The sequence below is a fragment of the Myodes glareolus genome, chromosome 16, assembly GCF_982192425.1.
Source record: "Myodes glareolus chromosome 16, mMyoGla1.1, whole genome shotgun sequence".
In the NCBI taxonomy this organism is placed as follows: Eukaryota; Metazoa; Chordata; class Mammalia; order Rodentia; family Cricetidae; genus Myodes; species Myodes glareolus.
In genome coordinates this window covers 8213781-8235122 of record NC_142041.1, presented here as the reverse complement: position 1 = coordinate 8235122, position 21342 = coordinate 8213781, and the positions used below count along the sequence as shown (strand labels likewise).

Genomic DNA, 21342 nt, shown 5'->3' with positions numbered 1-21342 from the left:
ACGCCAAGTACAACCTTGGGCTAGCAGGCGTTTCCAGTCCTCTGACTCGCCTTTAGGATCTGCCAGCAGGGATAATCCCCAGCCACCTACAAAGCTCAGCTCTCTAAGCTACAGGAAATAGGAGCAGAGTGGGTGAGGCACATCCAAAGGGGGTCTGTTGCTTCTCAGGCAGCTCCGTTTTTAGGGTTTCTTTCTGAACCCAAGTAAAGACGACCTTCTCAAGCCCACGGTGTATGTTCCTTACTTATCTGGCATGGAAAGAGCTACCTGTGGGAAATGAAGATTGAAAATGAGGAAGAAGAGCCACCCAAACTTCCCTGACAGGTGGTCCCTCATGAAGTTGTCTCTTCACAGAGTGGTTGTCATGGGGGTTAAGACTAAGAGTCTCCACAGGAAGCGAGCGAAGTTCCCCAGGAGAAAGGGGAGGGCATGCATGACATTTGAATTCTGACCTCTAGCAACGCAGTGCAGTAGGACATGTTAAAACCAGCCACATCACGCCATGAAACCTGGATTAGAAACAGACTGTGGCACTGTTCCCTTGGAGTCCCAGTTACTCGAAAGGCTAATACAAAAGTTTACAATTTCAAAGCCAGCCTGAGCTACGTGGAAAGTTCAAGGCTAGCCTAGACAATGTAGAGAGACTAGTCTCAAATTAAATAACTAAATGATTTCATGTGTGTATGTGTGTTAGAGCACTTGCCTGGCACATACCAGGTCCTCGATTAGATTCTCAGTACTGAAGGAAACTATACATATGTTAAGAAAAGGGTTGAAGTTGTTCGTTTGTAATTTTGGTCAACAAGTTTGCTCTAAAACTAAAATATTAATAAGTACAACATACACCAATTCTGCCATTCAAAATTTTAAAATACTTCAAAATAATGACAATATAGAGAAGAATTCATCTCCATTTTATTGCACTTAAGCAACAGCACACAACAGACACATTTTAGGCAACCCAGCCCCGTTGCCCAGCATGGCACATATTTGTAAAGACAAGGCTCATTAACGCACACATTTGTTTTATCAAATAAAAGTATTTGAAGTTGGCGACAATGAACCCTCCCTTCCCAGAGCTCTGGAAATGATTACATACAAAAGTCCAATGGAATTTACTTCAGCCATTTATCAATATTGTCACTCCTAATTGCCCTAAAAAAAAATACGGTTTTATAAAAAGTAGTGTTCTATAAGTTGTGATATTAAGAGATTTATAATTCAAGTTTTAAATCTATAGCATCCATATAACAGCTTTAAAAATTATTGCTTATTGACTTAGCTGAGGTGTCATTACACACTGAGCCAGCATGCAGAAGTCAGAACACTATAACTACAATGTTCAATGACAAAATTTATTTTGCTTTTAAGCTAGATGAAGAGGCGGGGTGGGGGGTGGATCACTCTATCTTAAAACAGTGTTAACATAAATAGGATCTACCCCTGCCCTACAAATGAAATATCTTTATGGCTTTTTAAAAAATGTGTGGTGGCTCTGCCCAAGCCATATATCTCCTAGCTGCCTTCTTTTCTAACCAATCAATTTTTCGTCATTGCATCATTTCTGAGCTGCAGAGAGAGCTGACTAAAGATAGGGTAAAACTGTCAGTGTGGAATGGAGGAGGTTCATCCCGGGTACCCAGCAGCAGACATTGGGCCAGTGACTGCTTTCCATACCCCCTGAGCAGACAGAGAGGGTACTGTCTGGGAACAGTACAGGACAGTCATTAAACTACGCACCAGCATTCTAGATAATGTAAATAAATACAGGCTGGACTAAGACTGCTATATGGCTGATCTAACGTGTGAGGACTTGTATATTTTGCAGGCTACTGTTTATTTTTTGTCCCCCACAGGGAGTTTAATTCTCCCCTCTACTGAAAAGTATATTAGTGATCATTCACATCTTGAATAAAAATATTAAAATTTCAAATAAACCACTAAAAACTACAAAACAAATAAGCCAGTGCTGTAACCTGGCCACCTGACTCTAATGTCAACAGCCCTGATTAGGTTACCAGTGCGTGGATAAGACTCACATCTCCTCAGCCACCAGGGTACAGGATACAGTGTTGAGGTGCTCACAGTGGCTTTTAAATCCCGAATAACAGTGTTCATGCCAGTCAGTTCAGCACAGCTAATGCTAATAATTAATAAAATATTAGACCCTGCCATGATAGTTTTTGCTACATCATCAATGTATCATCAAGTCTTCTCAGTAAAATATACATAAATGTAAAAAAAACTAAAGCTGTACCCAGAAAGAAAAAGAAACCCAAGAGAGCCACGGGTGCTCTCAATAAGGACACACAGGAATGTAGAGTAATATGTCATTAAAAAAAAATAAAATAAATTGCCAGTGGACTGTCATTCACTCTAAACATCGTTAGTGTCCATTCCCAAAGATCTCGATCTGCCAGTAACTACATCATGAGATCTAGTACAGCCATCTTTTGGAGCGTATGGTTAGTCTGGTCCTCCTGTGGTAGTAGGGGCAGTCTTTGAAGCTTTAAGTATCTGTAAAAATAAGGGGAAATCTAAATTAAAGGACCAGCCAGGCAGACTGTCAAACTGCTTCATTTTCATACTACTTAAAGACACACGCACACATCAGCTTAAGTAAATGTTTTGATTTGTTTTTAATGGTAACTTGGGTACAGAATAAATTAACAACCCAGAAGTCTCTGGCCGTTACTTGACAGAGCTGCTGATGACAGCACCAAATGGAAGAATCTCAGGCTTACGAGAAACACAGCATTAAAATTCTTTCTCCTGCCCATAATCTTAAAGAAATACAAAAAAAAAAAGAAGTCTGTATTTAAAAGATAAGTACACAAAGAATTTCCAAAGGTATTTTTGTGGCATCACAAATATAGGAAGAGGGAGCTGGCTCAGGGTTTAAGAGTCCTTGCTTGTCTTCCAAGCATCTGTGTTTAACTCTTGGTACCCATGTAGGGCAACTCACAACCACCTGTAATTTCAGCTCCAGATGATGTGAGGCCCTCTTTTGGCCTTCCCAGAACCCCCCCCCCCCCACACACACACACATACACAAAATCATTAAACGAATAAAATAGAGAGTAATTTATGTTAACCTTTACTGCTGTTGACAAGCATAAATATTTTTTGAAGCAGCAAAATCCATTTCTATCCAACTTCAGACATGCATTTTTGCTCCAGATTTTAGTGTGTGGTTTGTTTCACTGTATAGTTTTGGGTTTATACACAGAACTGGGTAAGAAAGGAGGTGGCTGCTCTCCCCAGAGGCCAGGCAAATGCTGCTACAATTTCTAAGTCCAGACCACTGTCGAGGCACAAGTGTGTTCCCATAAACCTCTGTATCCGAAATTCAATATAAAGAGTGGTTTTCAGGGACAGTCCAGTTTGGAAGAGGTCAGGAGGTTGAGGACCACAGACAGCATCAGGAGAAAGGGCCAAGCTAGTAGGCTTTGCTAGACTCAGCGCATCCTCCTCCACCCTGAGGTGATGTAGTGAAAAAGCCATCACCAGAAGCCACACACATGCTGACTCCATGGACATGGCCATCTTGTAGAACTGTGAGCTAAATGCCTATTCGTTACAAATTACTTAAGATAGTTTGTGACTATGGCATTTCCTTCTGTCGTGTGTGTGTGTGTGTGGTTGGCTTTTGTCAAATGACAGAAACTAGACATATACTGGGAGAGGGAATTTTAATTGAGAAATCCCTACAAAAGACTGACCTGTGGGTAAGCCTGTGGAATACTGTCTTGATTAATGACTGATGTGGGAGGGCCGAGCCTATTGTGGGCAGTGCCATCCCTGAGCAGGTAGGTCTGGAGTATTAAGAAAGCAGATTAAGCAAGCCATAGGGAGCAAGCCAGAAAGTGCATTCCTCCTTGGTTTCAGTTCCCTCTCTAGTTCCTGTCCCTGCCCCACCCGGCTTGACGACGGACTATAATTTGTAAAGTGAAATAAACCCTTTCCTCCCGCAAGTTGCTTTTGCTTATAATGGTTTTATCACAGCAATAGAAATGCTAAGACACTACCTATCATCCATCCATCTATCAATTAATGCATCAATCCATCATCTATCCATCCATCTATCCATCTATCCATCCATCCATCCTCTATCTCTATATGTACCCAGAACAAAATCTAAGCCATTATATAAGCAAGAACTGTTGTTATTCGTGTGGAGCAACTAAAAAGTGTACATATCCCTTTACAGACCCAACGAAAGTGACTGTTCAATAATCACCAAAAGACACATACAAGAATATAGTAGCTTCCTTCATAGTAGTCAAAAAAACTAGGAATACTTACTATATCCATCAACATCAGAATGATAAATCATTATCATATATTCATAGAAAACAGTAATAATTAAGATTAAATTACTGGACTTTACAAACAAAAGAATTTTAAGCTCACAGATGTCATGCTAAACAACAAAAGCCAGCCACAGAAATGCTGGGGATGGTGTAGCTCTAATTACATTAATTCAAAAGCAGACAAAACCAGTCTAGATGTTGTAGGTCAGAACATCATTTGTAGAGACTTCTGACAAGAAACAGAGACTTCTGGGGTGCAGGATGTTTTCTAGACTATGGTCTGAGTATTTACAAACATGTATACACATGTCAAACCCATCATTTTAACACTTCTCAGTATGCAAATTACACCTCAGGAGGAAAAGTTTACAAGCATCAGGTTGACATTATGCTATAATTTAGAATTTAACAATGAGCTAGACTTTGAGAAAATAAATAGTTTTAAATATACTGATACAATGGGAAGCTGTTCGAAGTTTAACAGAAAATGCTCATTAAATAGTAATAAGGGAGATAGGACCAGCAGTTAGTTAAGAGTCCTTGTTGATCTTACAAAGGACCCAAGCTTGGTTCTCAGCAGTGCCTGAGTAGGCTCACAACAGCCTGTAACCCCAATTCTAGGACTTGCCCTTCTCTTGACCAGACTTCACGGGCACCTGCTCTACCGGTACACCCACACATGCACAGAATTAAAGATGAAATAAATCTTCTAAAACACATTAGCCCTCGCAATGCAATCTTTACGATTTAAGTCTGTGCTTCTCTGTGGTCCAAGCTGCCACTCCGGACCTTCACTAAGACGCAAGCCTCCTCTCAAGCACAAAGCTGGTCTCTGCTGCTGCTGCTGTCCTTCATCTCTCTGCCTTATGCATCTCCACTGAGTCCTTCACCCACAGGCCCAACCCTGTGCCTGCCCAATGGTTTATTTCCAACTCAATTTTTGCAAATGCCTTCCTTCCTTCCGGTCATTCTGCACCATCCAGCCCTCCCACTACCAACTGAGCTGAACTCACGCTCCCTTGCTCAGCTCCATTTTCCGAACGGACAACCCTTTTCAAATCTGGACTTGATCCTGTAACTTCTCCACTTTAAATTTGTTAGTGGTTTTTGGCTACTTTAGGGTGCAGATCTACATTTCCAAACACCACATAGAAGACACTGGGAGATGCCCATGTGTTCCCACCGGGTCTTCTGATTGTCAGTCAATGCCTGCCCCCATTTCCACAGCACCCGCACCAGTGGGAGGCCAACCTTTCTGCGTGGCCCTTTGGAGGTCAAGTGAACTACGGTTCCTAAGAGTTGTCTTCCACTCCACTCTGAGAAGATAATGCCTTTATGTCTGTTTTATCACACTGTTCTCCTAGTGGATTCTAAACCAAGCAGACCAGGGACTATATTACTCATTGCATCGGCCAATGTAAACCCTGTACCATAGTAACTATTCAGTATGTGATTTCTGATTGAAGAAATAATGAGAAAGTATGAGACGATTATTAAACACTGATCACTAAGACCACGAAGCCACTCTTCTCTTCTGCCTCAGACTTCGAAGGTGCAGGTGGTTAAGGTGCCAGGTAAAGGGACCTTGGGTGGGAGCTCTGGCTAGATGTCATGGAGGAAAACCTTGTCCACGGCTGGACTATTCCACAGTGGGTTGGGCTACCAGCTTCAGAGAGGCAGGAGCAGAAGAATCGTTCAGAAACCACAATGCCCTCACTTCTCTCTTCTGAGTCAATCGATTCTCAACAAGTAAATTGATGGTCTTCTACTCCCTGGCTAGCTCACCAAGGCAGAAACTTCATGGGGCCACTTAGTTCACAAGGTCTTAAGTATCGTTTGGCAAAAAAGTGACGCTAAGCAACTTTGTAAATGACTCCTCCTTAAGTCATTCCATTGGTGCTGTGTGGATCTATGCTTTGAAATTGCTAGGTATATACTGGCCAACTTCAAATAAAAATGTGACTTTAAGGAGAAAGGTTAAAAAAAAGTGAGGGTGGATAAATATTTTAATCAATTTAAAATATCTGGTATTCAAAATATTTAATTTCTTGGATCAGAATGATTCTTTTCTAGACTGATCTTTCACGTACAAAGCACCAACACATTTACAAAGGAGGCAAAAGTTACATTCTTAGAACACTGTAGTCCACAAATTTTCTACAAGCCAATCCTCCACACACCCCAGTCCTAAATGATAAACCAAGGAAGACTGAGAAAGGCATGCAGGAACATGGTGAGGCTAATTGATCAAACTCAAAAGGCCCCAGAAACTTCCATCAGCTTTTTGACCTTCATGTCCTTGAGACATTCTAGAAAACAGCAGGATAGCAGGCTCTGGAGTCACCATTTGTTTTCCAATTGCTCTCCTACTAGTCCCCTGTGGGGCCTGAGGAAGGTCATGGCCTTGCAACATCTCAGCCTCCTCGACTGCAAAATTAACACAAACGCAAATCTAGCCTCTATGGTGTTCTACCTGTTAAGTTAATCCATGAAGTGTCCTAATGCTTGATGAGTCTTACCTCTCACTGCCTCCTACCCTGTGACTACATAACACCTTACTGGGGCAACAGTCGTAATCACCTCATCATGAACTTTAGCAAGCAACAGTGAAACTGTGTGACCTAGTCCTGGAAAGATCGAGGAAAGCAATTTTTTAGCATTCTGCAGACGCTCTCCAGCTCAGCTTTCCAGAGATGTGCTCTGGTGCGGTACAGACCTGATGGCTATGTTTCCAAAGCTATTGCCGTCAGACAAACAGTTAACACTTTCACAGAATTAATTAGTCAACAGAATGAACCAAAACACCATTAACATAGGTTGGTCATTTTCCCATACCATTATATAATACAAACTATAACATGAAGTAATACTAAGTTGGGATACCGGAAATGAGTCAGCCACGTGCAAAGGCTCAAAGTGACCCCAATTCTGAGCCTCACCCTTTCTCACAGCAACATCAAACAATAGCCATGCACAGTATCCAAGGAGCTTTGACAAAGCCCAGTTCCGGGTCTCAGTTCTTGATTAGTTCCTTCACGTTTCCAGTTCCGTTTGCTCTAGCTCATAGATCAAGCCAATTAATCCCTGAACGGAAACAGCCACATCCACCACTCCCTGAGACCTCATCACACACTCAGGAGCCTGCCATGGATCACGCCTTCAGTTCCATGTGCTTTTATTGAGGTTGGAAAGTATCTCTTTACAAAGCCCCTTACTGCACTACCCCGGTAACCACTTGATATTTTATGGCCATGCTCCAAAACAATTAGGGCGTCAGGTTGTAAGGCAATGAAATAAAAGCACAGAGATGTACAGGTTCAATTCCTTTCAGGGTCGTGAGGGCAATAATAAATTAAAAAGTATAGACTACAACTAGAAAAATACTCTTTGGAAATTTATTATTTCCAAGATTAGTTCTCAATACTTGTCTTTAAAAATGTATAATCATCAAATGCCAACTCTATAACCCGTTCTACCTGTCAGCGTCAAGCAGTGTTCAACAAGGAACAGAGAAACAGTAAGTATCAGCTTTGCTTGTCCTAGTTGCCTCTTCTAAATGACAAAATATACATTATTCAATAGTCATCATACAAATGTCTCCATGAATATCTTTTTATTTGCACTGTAATACCAATGACTCGGGTCTCCACATTAAATGTTTCTGAATATTAATTAACATACATGTACATGGTATGACAACTACCAGGAACTAAAACATTCCATCCACCAGATGAACCACAACAGACACTGAAGCACAATGAAAAATATTCATTATTTTATTCATTTACTTACTGGCTACTTTCTAGTCTGAAATTCAGTATTCAATTAATTTTGCCAGGTACAATTACTCCTACCAAAATCGATAGCGGTGATTCACATCACTGCTAAAGATTTGCACTGCACACAGTCTGAAAAGGAGGAAATGGTGGACCGAGAAAACAAAAAGAGAAAAGCAATAAAACGCAGAAACGGTAAGAAATGACTGGAGAGGAAATGCAAGCGGGAACCCAGAAAAGCCTTCTTTCCCCTGTCCACGCTGATCCCTGATCACCAGGGCAGTTTGTGACACCTCTGGAAAGCACGAGAAAGCAACAGTTTTGGCCTGAGAGATCTGAACTCACTAGTGTTGACACGGGACCGTGGGGCAAAGGAGAGTGTGGGGAAGTGAGTTCCATGTTGTGGCTACCGAGCAGCCCTGAATAGATTGGCTGCCGTGGGCACCGATGACGCCCTCCAGAAGGCTGGGAAGACAGGAGCAAGGTGGGCAGTGTCGATACACACACACTATTCCACCCCACCCCCAGACAACCATTTCTATATCCCCCGTCAGACGCCTTGACAAAAAAATGGAAAAATAAAAAGCAGAAATCCCTAACTTAAGCTCTGCATCTTCACCAGCATCCACAACGGTACGCTCATACAGAAATTTACTAAATGCTTCTTAAATTCCACACAACACACATGTATTAGTCTGAACTAAGAATGTGTTTTCCATGACTCTGTGTTCTAATTGTGTCATTAGAACACAAATGCCTTTTTTAAGTAAAGAGATCTTCTTCAAGATTTTTATCCACTATAGGTCTGTTTCATACAGTATTTTATGCATGTAAAACACCAACAGTATTTTAGATTTTAAATTAAAACACCCATTTGAAAATTTAAAACGCCAACAGTATTTTAAATTCATCCAAAAAAAGGGCAAAACACACTAGATCTAAGGAAATGTCATACCTGGTGGAGTGTCTTGCTGTTCTTCCACGGAGGGGACATTTATTTCTAAAAATTAAACAAAGCAACAATCCATTATATGCTGCAGATCATGGCTACGCCAATCATTCTTACAGAATTCACCTCTGATTGTCATAAAAAGCACTAGGACTTGACACCTGAGGACAAAAGAATTAGCTACAGCTGAGAAAAGTTGCAAACTTCCCAATCATTTGCAAAACAGGCTCAGGAGGTGACCCAGCTAACAGCCAGCAGATGGCACTGTGACCAGGTTCTCTACAGTTTGGCATCAGACTGGATAAACTAGTGGAGGGATGACCCTCAGCACCTGGCTTCTTCTACAGAGAATGTGTCACTGAAAGGCCATCAGTGTTCTCTCTTAGGGACAGTGGACAGGGTCAGAACCTCAGATGTGTGCATGTGCTCTCCCTGCCACCTCCACAAGACACTCCACCTGCTCCTGAGGGAAGATGCTTGTCATAGTTGTGCCACTAAACAATTTAAAAATTAAATTGTAAAAGAATATTAAAATCAAATACCAGGCTCGGTAAAGTTGTTTCGAAAAAAATTATCTACGAGATAAATCTGTGTTTTCTTTTTATGCTTTGGGTGCTGTGCACTAAGTAGTGTAAAAGGTCCAAGCCCACTTCACCAAAATCCACCAATCCCTGAGCCCGAAACCCCACCAATACCGGGGCTTGTCTTGATTGCCTCCCACCAATCCCCACTCTGGAAATCTCCACCCTGGAAAACTCCACCCCCAGGAAAACTCATATAAAGTCTGCCTCCTGCTCAGTCCCCTGCTGCTTCCCACCAGAACAGAGACAGCCACCCTCCTGCGCATTTTCCTGTAAATCTCCTGTGTGTGGTTTGTTGTGTGGTGTGACTTTGTGGCATTCCTTTGCTCCAGGATACCTTTCACCTCAGAGCTGCAACACTTGAAATGGGGAACCCTCTCCCCTCAGAGCTGCAACACTAACCAAGGGAAGTCCTTCCCCTCAGAGTTGCAACACTAACCATGGGAAGTCCTTCCCCTCAGAGCTGCAACACTAACCATGGGAAGCCTTTCCCCTCAGAACTGGAACACTAACCATGGGGAGTCTTTCCCCTCAGAATTGGAACACTAATCATGGGAACCCTCTCCCCTCAGAGCTGCAACACTAACCATGGGAAGCCTTTCCCCTCAGAGCTGCAACACTAACCATGGGGAACCCTCTCACCTCAGAGCTGCAACACTTGAAATGGGGAACCCTCTCCCCTCAGAGCTGCAACACTAACCATGGGGAACCCTCTCCCCTCAGAGCTGCAACACTAACCATGGGGAACCCTCTCCCCTCAGAGCTGCAACACTAACCAAGGGAAGTCCTTCCCCTCAGAGCTGTAACACTGGGTAGATTATCAGTCATCTAAATGTAATCCCAAATTCCAGCATTCCCTTTTCCTGTTGGAGTTTCACTATGAGTTTCAGGCCAGCCTGGGCTACATAGAAAAATCAGTTTTTAAAAGCAAATAAGTAAATCCAGCCCCTTCCCCTTATAAAAGTAAAAAAACAAACAAACAAACAAAAAACCAACAACAACAACAACAACAACAAAAACAAAGTAAACAGGACTGAAGAGATGTTTAGCAATCACGAGTACAGAGGACCTGTGTTTAGTTCCCAGCACCCACAGTGGCTCACAGCTGCCTGCAACTCTAGTTCTGGGACTAGAACATGGTGTAGTCTCCTGGACTTCACAGGCAGCAGATACACACGTGCATGGCAAATACATACATGCAGGCAACATAGTCATACAGCTAAAATGAAATTTAAAAATCTAAAGATATAAAGAATATAACAACACAGTTCACACTCCCGCCTGCTGTTAATGCACTAACATCCTCATTTTCTCCCAATCACTGATGTCACACTATCAGAGTGTTATTATTCCAAAGTAAATTAAATTTCCAGCTAGTTCTATCCTGAAAAAAAGCACATTCAACAAACTCATCTGAAAATTTTATTGAAATACCATGTATTTTGGCCTGTAATTTTAAACATAAAACAGCTGATTAGTTCTAGCAACACAGCCTAAACACAGTACCTACTATGTCTCCAAAGCTGACTTTATCATACTCCAGAATTTTCCTCTTTCTCAAAATTTTACTAGATGGTTTAATTTTACATGAGAACTAGTGGATACTGGAAGGCCTCAAGATCAAAATAAAGTGAAACTCAGTGGAAAGTTTAACATGTACAAATGTGCAAAGTGGCCTGCCCCAGCAGATCTGATATCACAGGCAGAAGAGGGAACACACTTGGCCTGCCCCAGCAGATCTGATATCACAGGCAGAAGAGGGAACACACTTGGCAGGAAATCGAGGCAGAAATTCAGCCAACACGCTAGTAGAAATTTAAGATTTCTCATAAATGATCAGATGCTAATCCAATCATGATTTTAAATATAGCAAACCTAACAGATACTGAGATTTTCTGCTAACAGAAACCTTGCTTGCTTCTAGGTCCCTTTCTAGTTTCCTGACATCAGCCCTCCTGGCTCCTACAGAGATACAATATATTAAAAGTTAGAAGCTAAGATCCACATGAGAGAAAAGAAAGAATAAAAGATCATCTTTATAAAAATAACCTACCTTCTGAAATGATGCTGGAACCTTCTACGGCATTATCTAAAAAAAGAAATAGACCAAACACATTACATTAACTCACCTCCTCTTAGATCAGAGGTTCTCAACCTTCCTAATGCTGCAACCTTTTAACACAGTTCCTCATGCTGTGGTGACCCCCAATCATAAAATTATTTTATTGTTACTTCATAACTGTAATTTTGCTACTGTTATGAATCATAACAGATAAATATCTGTGTTTTCCGGTGGTCTTAGGCACTCCTGTAAAAGGGTCCAAACAGACGTGAACCACAGATTGAGAACCACTGACTTAGACCCCTAACGTGACTAAAATCTACTCAGAAAGTTTTTTCTGGGTTGGGTCTCCTTATGGGAGACTCCTGAATATTTATATCACAATATCAACTTCAGTTCTAAATTAAATTCAAAAAAAGTTTAATCAGAGAGAGACCATTGTTACTCCTGTTGATGTAAAATAAAAATTCCTCTGTGCTCATGGGTTCTACATCCTCATATTCACCAGCCAAGGAGCAGAAACACCAAGGGAAAAAAGAAAAGTGAGATATACAGACACTGAAGCAATAGAACAACCACAGACAGCAAGCAGATGGCCTTCCAGGGAGGTGATTGACAGCACATGCAAATGGCCTTCCAGGGAGGTGATTGACAGCATGCAAATGGCCTTCCAGGGAGGTGATTGACAGCATGCAAATGGCCTTCCAGGGAGGTTATTGACAGCACATGCAAATGGCCTTCCAGGGAGGATATTGACAGAGCATGCAAACTGTATTCCAGGTAAGTGAGTGACAGAGAATGCAAATGGAATTCCAGGTAGGTGATACAGGAATGGTTCAAAGGCTTGGGAAAGCAACACAGGTTAGGGGTTGCAAATGCTGTGCTGTTTTATGCAAGGGCCTGGAGTATCTTTCGATTTTGATATCTGTGGGCCGTTTAGCACCAGTCTTACTGTAGACACCATGTTGGACAATCCCTAATTACTTCTTAGTGGCTTGAAAAACGATTGTATTTCCTATATCTCTTCTTTACTGCACAGCTACGCAGGGAAAATACAGTCAACACTGGAAAAGACTCACCTGAAATCTCCATCCCTTCATTTTCTGAATGCTCGTGTACTATGAAGTGAAAGGGGGAGGAAAGATCATGTGGCTCTGAGTACAATAAAAACAATGGACTATGTCCAGCCTTAGCTCATTTATAACTGTTTTAACTTCTAGGCGCATTCTCTAACCATGTGTATTACAGAGCTTGTAATGGGGGAGGAGCTTGGCTAAATGATGTAAAACATTCTGGGTAGCCATGGGAGATGGTAATTTCTTACACTCCTTCCTTCACAGAGGGACGAACAAGCTCCTCCCCCAACCAGTTGTCAGCAAGAGTCACTGTGGACAGCGATTCTCTTTTTTGTCTGCCTGTCTGTGTGAGCTCCAAGACTGCTAATTACCCTGGATCTCAGTTCTTACCAGGCATAGGGATTGGTTCTCAGATGGTAACCTGGGGACAAACGCCCCTGCTGCTATCCTCTTAGTGGAAACCGGCTGACAGGACCTTTAATTTACCATGGTAACCAGGGCCCAGTGCCCATCCCTGCAGCCATCTGTTGACACAGGGCCTGGAGTTTTTGTGCTTTGATGCAAACACCTTGTCCCTGTGGCCCTCCTCCACACCCAGCAGCAAGCCATTCCCTCTCAACTGACCTAAAATGCTTCCAATGTCTGGCACACCAAGAACAAACTTCCTAGTCTGCCTCAATGATAAGAAATCTATCCATCTACACATTAATAAAGAACTGCATTTGACTATCTTTTACATAGTACTCTTGGTATTAGAATACAACCATGTCACCAGCAGTTAGTACTTAAACATGTACCAACAAGCCTCTATGGACCTTAAGAGTGAGGCCAGCTCTTTCTTGGGCCAGGTGACTTTTACCTCACTTCTTCTACCTCAGTCAGAGTTCCTCAGAAACTGACACTGGACCTCCTCTATTCAATCCACTCTCATCAGTGAGGGAAAACGGCCCCTATTGGCATGGAGACAGTATCAAACCCAGGATACTTCTAAGTCCCACTTTAAAGGATCGCTTAGCAACAGGCCTTGCTCCAACCTCCACTACACTCCACCTTTACCGCCACCGCCCTGCTTTCCTGGAATAAACCGCTGTCATTGCCATCTAATCTGTCCATTCAACCAGCAGAGCAGCACAGGACTCGAACTCGGCTCCTAGAAGCAGCAGGCCCCACCAAATGTCCCTTCCTAGAACTTACCTCCTTTGGGTCCTCAACTGACCTCAATACGACTTGAGAGACAGGCCAGATTTTAGTACCTAAACCATCGAACCATCTAACCATCTCTCCACTACCTACCCTTGTCCCTGGTCCGTCTCTAATTAATTTGTTACACACCAGAGTCATTAACATAGTCAGAATGCAGATCTGACTCTGTGGTGCCCCTGCCTGGCACCCCAAGATGAAGATAAAGTTCTTGACCTCCCCTATATATCTCCTTTGGGCATGGAACAAGGGGCTATTTTTGCTCCATCCCTCTCTCACCCCAGGGAATCCATAAGCAGACACCACCAACCACACTCATCTTGGGATACCTAACCCACAAGCCCGCGTGTCCTTTGACCTGCCACGCAGTGAACCGGCTCCCACGAGCACCTGCCAACTCTAACTGAAGTCTGCACCGGAATCATCGGCTAATGTCTTCTTCCTGCTGCACTGTAAAGTCTGTGAGTACGCCAAACACACATGCCCTTCATGACAGCTGCTCCAGCAGCCTGTGCTATTATAAGTAACTCAGTGGGCTAGTGAGGTGTGGCGTCACTTCTTAGGCCATGCACCGTAGACTTGATGCTTCTAGGGACATGTGTGAGGTGGAAAAGTGGTCCTGGTTCCGTCAAACCATGTGTTTACCAGGTTCTGGAGAGTTTGATGGAGAAGGACATGATGTTCTCCTATTATTTCTACCTGATGTAGCTTTACCTATGCACAGCAAAGCGATACAAAGCATCCGACCAAATCCTGGTAGGATCCATTTTGGTAGGTCATAACCACTACTTTTGGTTAACATTTTAAAATAACATTTATTGTAATACACTTCCTGTGAAGAATATTGCCATTAAGTATGATGGCCAACATAACTATTGTTACATTTGATTGTAGATTCCTCTAAAGCTCATAGTAACACTGTAGACCAATCGCGACTTTTAAACGACAGCAACTGAAGAACACAGAAAACTCTCATGGGATATTCGGCTCTTAGCTCTAGAAATAATCTTTAGTGTATAAATTCCCATTTTCTCCTTCAAATTCAAGACTGAAAAGTTAAATGCTACCTCAACGGCCAAGTTTTTTTAACTTTTAAAGAATTTCTATGTAAAGACAACCTAAGTTCATCATTTATGTCCCACTAGAAATGGCCATCATAGATAGCAAAGCTGGTTCTTTCCCGAATCTTAAACACATACATAACAAAGTAGCATATCAAACCAACACACATCCTGTAATTTTTAACTTCTCTGTGCACGTTGCCAACTCTCAAGAAGTTGCAACCCCTTAAAGGAGGGCACACAACCTCAAGGCTCACAGGTCTGAATTTCAAAGTTGCAGTCCCCTGCGGGGCAATAGGTCCCGCCCATTTTCTCAGACTGCCCTCTGTCCCTCTCAGCTGATTTCTGTCTCTACACAGCGGTTCTGAAGATGCTCTAGTTAAAGACAAAGTCATCACAAACTCTATTTCCTCCTCACAGAATCCTGAGCAGTTGATCCGCCTTCCCCACGCTTACTTCTCTTGCCCATAAAGGAGGGAAACAATCCGTTTCATGGAATTCAAGAAAACAGGTCTGGAGGTGCCTGGAGACAAGAGTCCAGCAGTGGGAACAGCACTGGCCTGCTCTGCTCCTGCCCAGCCTACATATGGACTCCAGCCAGAGACCAGCGCTTGGACCTCCCCACCAGGTCAAAATGCCATGCAAGTCACCTCCAGGAGAGGACAGCTCTGTAGAAACAAACTCTGACTGAAGGTCATTCATATGTTAGCAAAAAGGAAGGAGCACAAAATGGCATCAATGTTTTAAATAGCTTAAAATTGTCATTTGTAAAGATAACATAAGGTATTATTTAGGCAATGGCAGATTCACTGAAATCGGTGAAAATTTTCTCATGTGAATTCTTTCAAGATGGTTGTTAGATGTTGCATGAAAATAATAGCTTAGAACATAATTCTCTGTGTTTTGTAATTAAACTATGAATACATTTAAAAAATAAGTAAGTGGCTTAGGGTTGAGAAATATTTACAAACCTGGTGCATCATGATTTTGATGTGTTGCTTCCTCTGCAAAAAAAAAAAAGAAAAAGAAATGGAGATTTAAGACAATATACGTATGTATGAAACAAGGTATTAAAGCTTTGTCACTAAAGAAAACAAGGAAAAAGCAAATACTAAAAAGTCTTATTTTAATCATAGATTCTAACTATGCTGAAGTTACAAATGTGTGTCTCTCCCCAAAAGGAAGGAATGTTAAAAGAGAGAAACCATTCTCATAAAAAAAAAAAAATCTTGCTAATAATCTAAAAGACTTAGCATAGGTGTCTGCTTTGTCACCATGGGGCAGTAAGTAAGGGAGGAGACAGAAGCATGCGATATTCTTTTAATAAACTAACTTTGGTACAGGACAAAAAAAAAAGTCCTACTAAAATTGAATCTTTAGTCTTTGAAAGAAAAAGTCAGCAATTAAACACAGTAACAGCAAAGATCCTTCCCTGACCTAAAAGTGAACGGCAAAGTCCATCTAATACCTGAATCCTGCCGCATCTTATCAGCATCCGTTACTGCTTCCCTGGGACCTAAAAAAAAAGGAAAAGTTTTTGTCTAATAGCAAACAGCATACACATCACAGACACCATGCTATAAGAGTCACACATTAATTCTAACCCGAAAAATCTTGTCAGGCAGATACTGTTGTGGCTTAGATATAAAATGTGCCCAAAGGCTCCTTCCTTTGTTGGAGGCTCAGGCCCTAGTTAGCGGCACTACCAAGAGGTGATTGGATCATAAGGATCAATGAACTAATCCACCAATGAATTCATAGCTGAATGGGCTGTTAGGAGATGGGGCCTTATTAGAGGAAACAGTCATTGTGTCACTGGGGGAGGGTCCTTGAATATATCTTGCTCTCCCTTCACAAGCTTTTTGTGAAAAACGGAGGAGACCAGAATGGTGGGGGAGCCAGAAAAGGGTGGGTGATAGGGATGGACATGTGTAAACACGTAATGTACACTGCACAAATGTACGAAAACATCATCATGAAAGCCAATATGTTAATGAAACTGAAAAATGTTTTCATCCTTTAAAAACTACTCTCTCAGCAATTTTGTCACAGCCATAAACACTAACGGATGCACTACTACTCTCTTCTGATAAAATTTCCCACAGCAAAGCCCCCCAAGTTGGTGTCTAGCTGCAGAGACAATCTGGTAAAGAGCAGACTAAAGGTTTCAGCCTCTGCCTCTACGACATCACCCTCTCCTCCATTCTAGCACCCCTTAAAAGAATCCCAACGTGCATCTGAAAATGTCTGTCAGTAACTCTAGGCCTCAGCCAAAGTTGGTTGCTCCAATGTTGCAAATGAGACTTTGGGTGATTGCCCAGGTAGCCAGTAGTCTCTGTCATTTGTTGCACATTTAGGAAGTTGTTTGATTGCACTTCCTGTTTACTCAAGTAATATTATTTCCCTTCTCAGGTCTTCAATGGAGTTGAAAACTAGATAATCGTAGTTACTTTCCTCTCATGACTTGGCCAAGACATTTCTAATACAAAACTTAGACTCCTTAGGATAGAATAATTATTGAAACATTTAGCATATGTTTCTTGCTTGATATTGTTTATGTTGGTTGTAATTCTAATTTTTATACTTGCTATTTGTTCTTATTGTATATAGTTTTGTATTAGGCTTAGAACTCTCTTATTTAGCAAACAGGCAGGTGCTGTGCGAACTTCTTCAGCCAATGGCCTTTGAGATACTGGCCCACTTGGGTGTGGTCTCTTATACTATAAATGTAGTGATAAAGTTTGCATGTTCTCTCCCAATGGTGTGATAGAAGGCATTCTTTTCTCTTTATTTACCTTGTAATGTTAAGCAATATGCAAAAAAGAACCCTCTGTCATCTAAGGAATAAGAACAACTACAAGACCTATGAAGACACCTCTGTGGGAAGTCAGAGTAAACCATTCACCCTGACTTGAGCCTTTCTAAGCCACAACCTCCAATAGAAATACACATTGAAAATTTTAATGTTTACAAACCTGAGTCTTCCTGTTCATTCACCATCTCTTCCACATCGTTTGGATGGTCCTGTGATGCTATCAATTAGGAAATGGGAAATTAAAAATGTCTCAAATAAGGCTTATATATGATCCCTAAAACTGGAAAGCCACAAATCCTGTGATCCACCAAATTCACTCAGAGAACAAACTTGTATGATCTGTGCCTGATGCCAAAGACAAAGACACGCAGTTCCCAGCATCGGTGCACTTCTCACCCATGACAGGGCAGCAGAGCGCTAGCTCGTGTGGCAGATACAGATTCCACTAGGCAGCAATTCACACTGTGTGAGGACACAAAGGTGCCCCCAAAGAGCAGCACAGCTCAGCCTCCTCTTGCTCTGAGGAACCACCTGCCACAAAGGAGCCCCTGTGCCAGGGGTCTTACCAGACCCGACCCAACTGACAATTCCAGTGCTTACACATCCACAGCACTGAAGCAATGTGGGCCCCAAAGGCCACTCAATAATACCAAGAGGGGTTGAAACTCAGAGACGAGTCATGAGCTCTGATACTCGGAGGAAACCTAGTCAAGACAGGCTTCCTGAAAGAGGATGAATCCAGCTCGAGCACAGACAAGCTTTCTAAGGTCTCAAGGCATGCAGAGAACCATGATATAGAACTTTCACCTACTTCAGAATTTAAGGCTATAAAGAACACATGGGCATTGCTTTGTTTCAGATTTTTTTTTTTTTTGTCTCTCTCTCATTCTGCTTTAGACTGGTCTTACTTTATAGCCCAGGCTGGTCTCACAGCAATCCTCTTATTCCAGCCTGACAGATGCTGGGATTACAGGTGTAAGACACTGAGTCCAGCTTGGTTTTACTGTTATTGTTGCTGTTGGTATTGTTGCTGTTATTGGTGGCGGTGGGGGTGGTGGATGTGTGTGTTTTGACGTTTCACTATATAAACCAGGGGAGTTTTGAACTAACAACCTTCCTGCCACCACTTTCTGAGTCTGAAATTACAGGTGCATAACAGCAACACCAAATACAGTTCCTTTGTATATTTTGACAGAGTAATTCTACTCCTTGGGATTTACATTCAGAAAATGAATATAAACAAAATACAAATAGTATTATTAGCTACATGCCATATGATTTATTGAGTAATTTAAAAATACGTAACTCAGGATGCTGCTGGAAGATTTACTGTAATTAATAAAGACTTACCTGTGTCCTCCACATGGTAACTATCCTCAGCTTCTGGGAAAAGAAAAACATTAGACTGAGATTACTACTATCTCATATATGATATGAGATACCTGCCTATTAGAGATATGATATGTCTCTAAGTCTATTTTGAATAATAATTCAGGTAATTCCAATGCTCATTAACGATTTTACGATAAAACTATTAAAATAAAGCATGGAAATATCAGTTAATCTCTATCATTTAATCCCTCCTTTACGTTACATGTCTCTTGCACTCTGTGCCCACCCAGCCTTGGTGGGTGTTGACACACCCCAAAGCCTGGGGTTAAAGAGAGGAAGCAATTCCTGCGGGGAATGCAGGAAAGGTGCAGACTGTTAATCCTCTCCACACCCCACTGCGGATGGATTCTATGGACCTGCTTTATCTACTGCTTTCTAAAGTGCAAACGTGTATTGAAAACACAGATGAAATCAAGAATGGAGATTTGGTATGTTTCCAAAGCTACAGAAGAGCATGCCTTTCTGGTTTGGTTTGGTTTTAATTGGTTGGCTTTGTTATTTTGTTTTCAGATAAGGGCTCATTGGTGGCTATGGCTGAAATGGAACTCTCTACAGAGAACAGGCTGGCCTAGAACTCACAGAGATCCACTTGCCTCTGCCTCCTGAGTGCTGGGGCTAAGTGCATGTACCACACCACACCAGGGTTTCTATTTGTTTTTGCAACAGGGTCTCAGCACCCAGCCTGGCTTCCAGCTAATGAACTGTAGGCGTGTACTACCACATCTGCCCAGAAAATGTCTGGGTCACTGAGCTTACTCAGACAATAAAAATGCCATCCTTTGACTCTCACCACTAAGACCTTTGTGTATTTTAGACATCCTGCGACAATTTCATACATGTACAGAATATGTTCTGATCACGTTTGTTCTCCATCACTTTCTCTTTATTCTCTGCAGTCCCTACAGAGCCCGTCCTTCCAACAAGGCCACTCTATTCTCTCTTATCCGGTTTTTTATGGTTCAATCTTTGTATATTTTATTTTACAGATTAGAAGATGCAAATATTCTTAATCTCTAAAAACTTTCAAAGATAAAACTTTTTGTTTCAAATTTAATCTGTTTTGATTATAGATGATGATAGAAAATAAGATTTCTTTAACCTAGAGACTACTTAAAAGTGTTTCTTCCTGTCTAGAGCTGACCTCCCAACCTTGTTGATATTACATCCTTCCTGCTTCAGATAATATCAAATCCATGTGAACTGCAGGAATTTGCCGGGTTAGCAGCACCTCACTAAAACTTCTGGCCACTGTAAACCATTTTGAGTTATCTTAGCCAAAGACAAGAGAAACAAGCGTGATACCAAGAAAACGGGGACATCGTTGCTGGAGCATTTTTACTCTGAAATTAGAAACATATTCCTATGGAAACCATGACATAAATGATGAGTTTGGAAGCTACACCTTGTCCATCAACACCTATCTTCAATGTAAAATGCAGCTGAAATCAGTTGTATATTCACAAGCAGTTTGGTCTGCATTTCTGACAGACAAAAAATATTCACTCTATAGATTCCTGACCATTGACACGGATGCTGCCCACCAAGGCTATTGCTTTTCCTATGGAGAATGCCTCTCCTGCTCTGAGCAGGCTTCAATGACAGTTTCTGGGAGATCTCATACATACATTAGAAGCTGCCCAGCACTAAAAAAGCTCTTCAGCATATTATGTCACAAGTATACACGCTTTGCTTTTTGTGACTTGCAGTTTTTACAGCCATTTATGAGCTGGCTTGTAGGTAGAGGTTCATAGAAACACAGCCGTGTTTACTCCCAATTAATTACAGTTGATGATTGTCTTTATGCAGCTAAGAGCTCCAGGATCTATTGAACCCCCCACTAATTGAAAACACTTGCTGCCTGTGACTTACGAAACTATCTGGGGACACGTGCTGTGGAAGCTACAGATAGGGAGACAGCAGCACTGTTGGAACAAAAGCCAGGCACAGACAGCAAGTCCCAGAGGGGCATCGTGAATGCAACGCAAGGCACCTAGGGGGCGCAATGGAGAAGTTCCCTCAAGCACTGCACCTACCATTATCAGAAATCCACCTATTATGAGTTTCCTTCAAGCTTTGAAAGAAACCGGGCATCATTTTATCTTAGAGAAAAGTTCATT

General features: G+C 41.9%; 1 protein-coding gene across 10 annotated transcripts in view; it reads right to left on the bottom strand.

The window, feature by feature from the left end:
- Positions 1-21342, bottom strand: part of Asph (aspartate beta-hydroxylase) — a 181710-nt gene that overhangs the window by 90991 nt on the left and 69377 nt on the right. For all 10 annotated transcript variants that reach the window (XM_087897068.1, XM_087897073.1, XM_087897074.1 and 7 more), the window contains 7 exons: positions 19184-19216; positions 17994-18050; positions 16487-16534; positions 15990-16022; positions 12761-12799; positions 11673-11708; positions 9045-9089 (listed from right to left, as the gene is read on the bottom strand). In XM_087897068.1, the coding sequence (XP_087753194.1) occupies positions 9045-9089; positions 11673-11708; positions 12761-12799; positions 15990-16022; positions 16487-16534; positions 17994-18050; positions 19184-19216 (291 nt within the window). The remainder of the gene's footprint in view (positions 1-9044; positions 9090-11672; positions 11709-12760; positions 12800-15989; positions 16023-16486; positions 16535-17993; positions 18051-19183; positions 19217-21342) is intronic.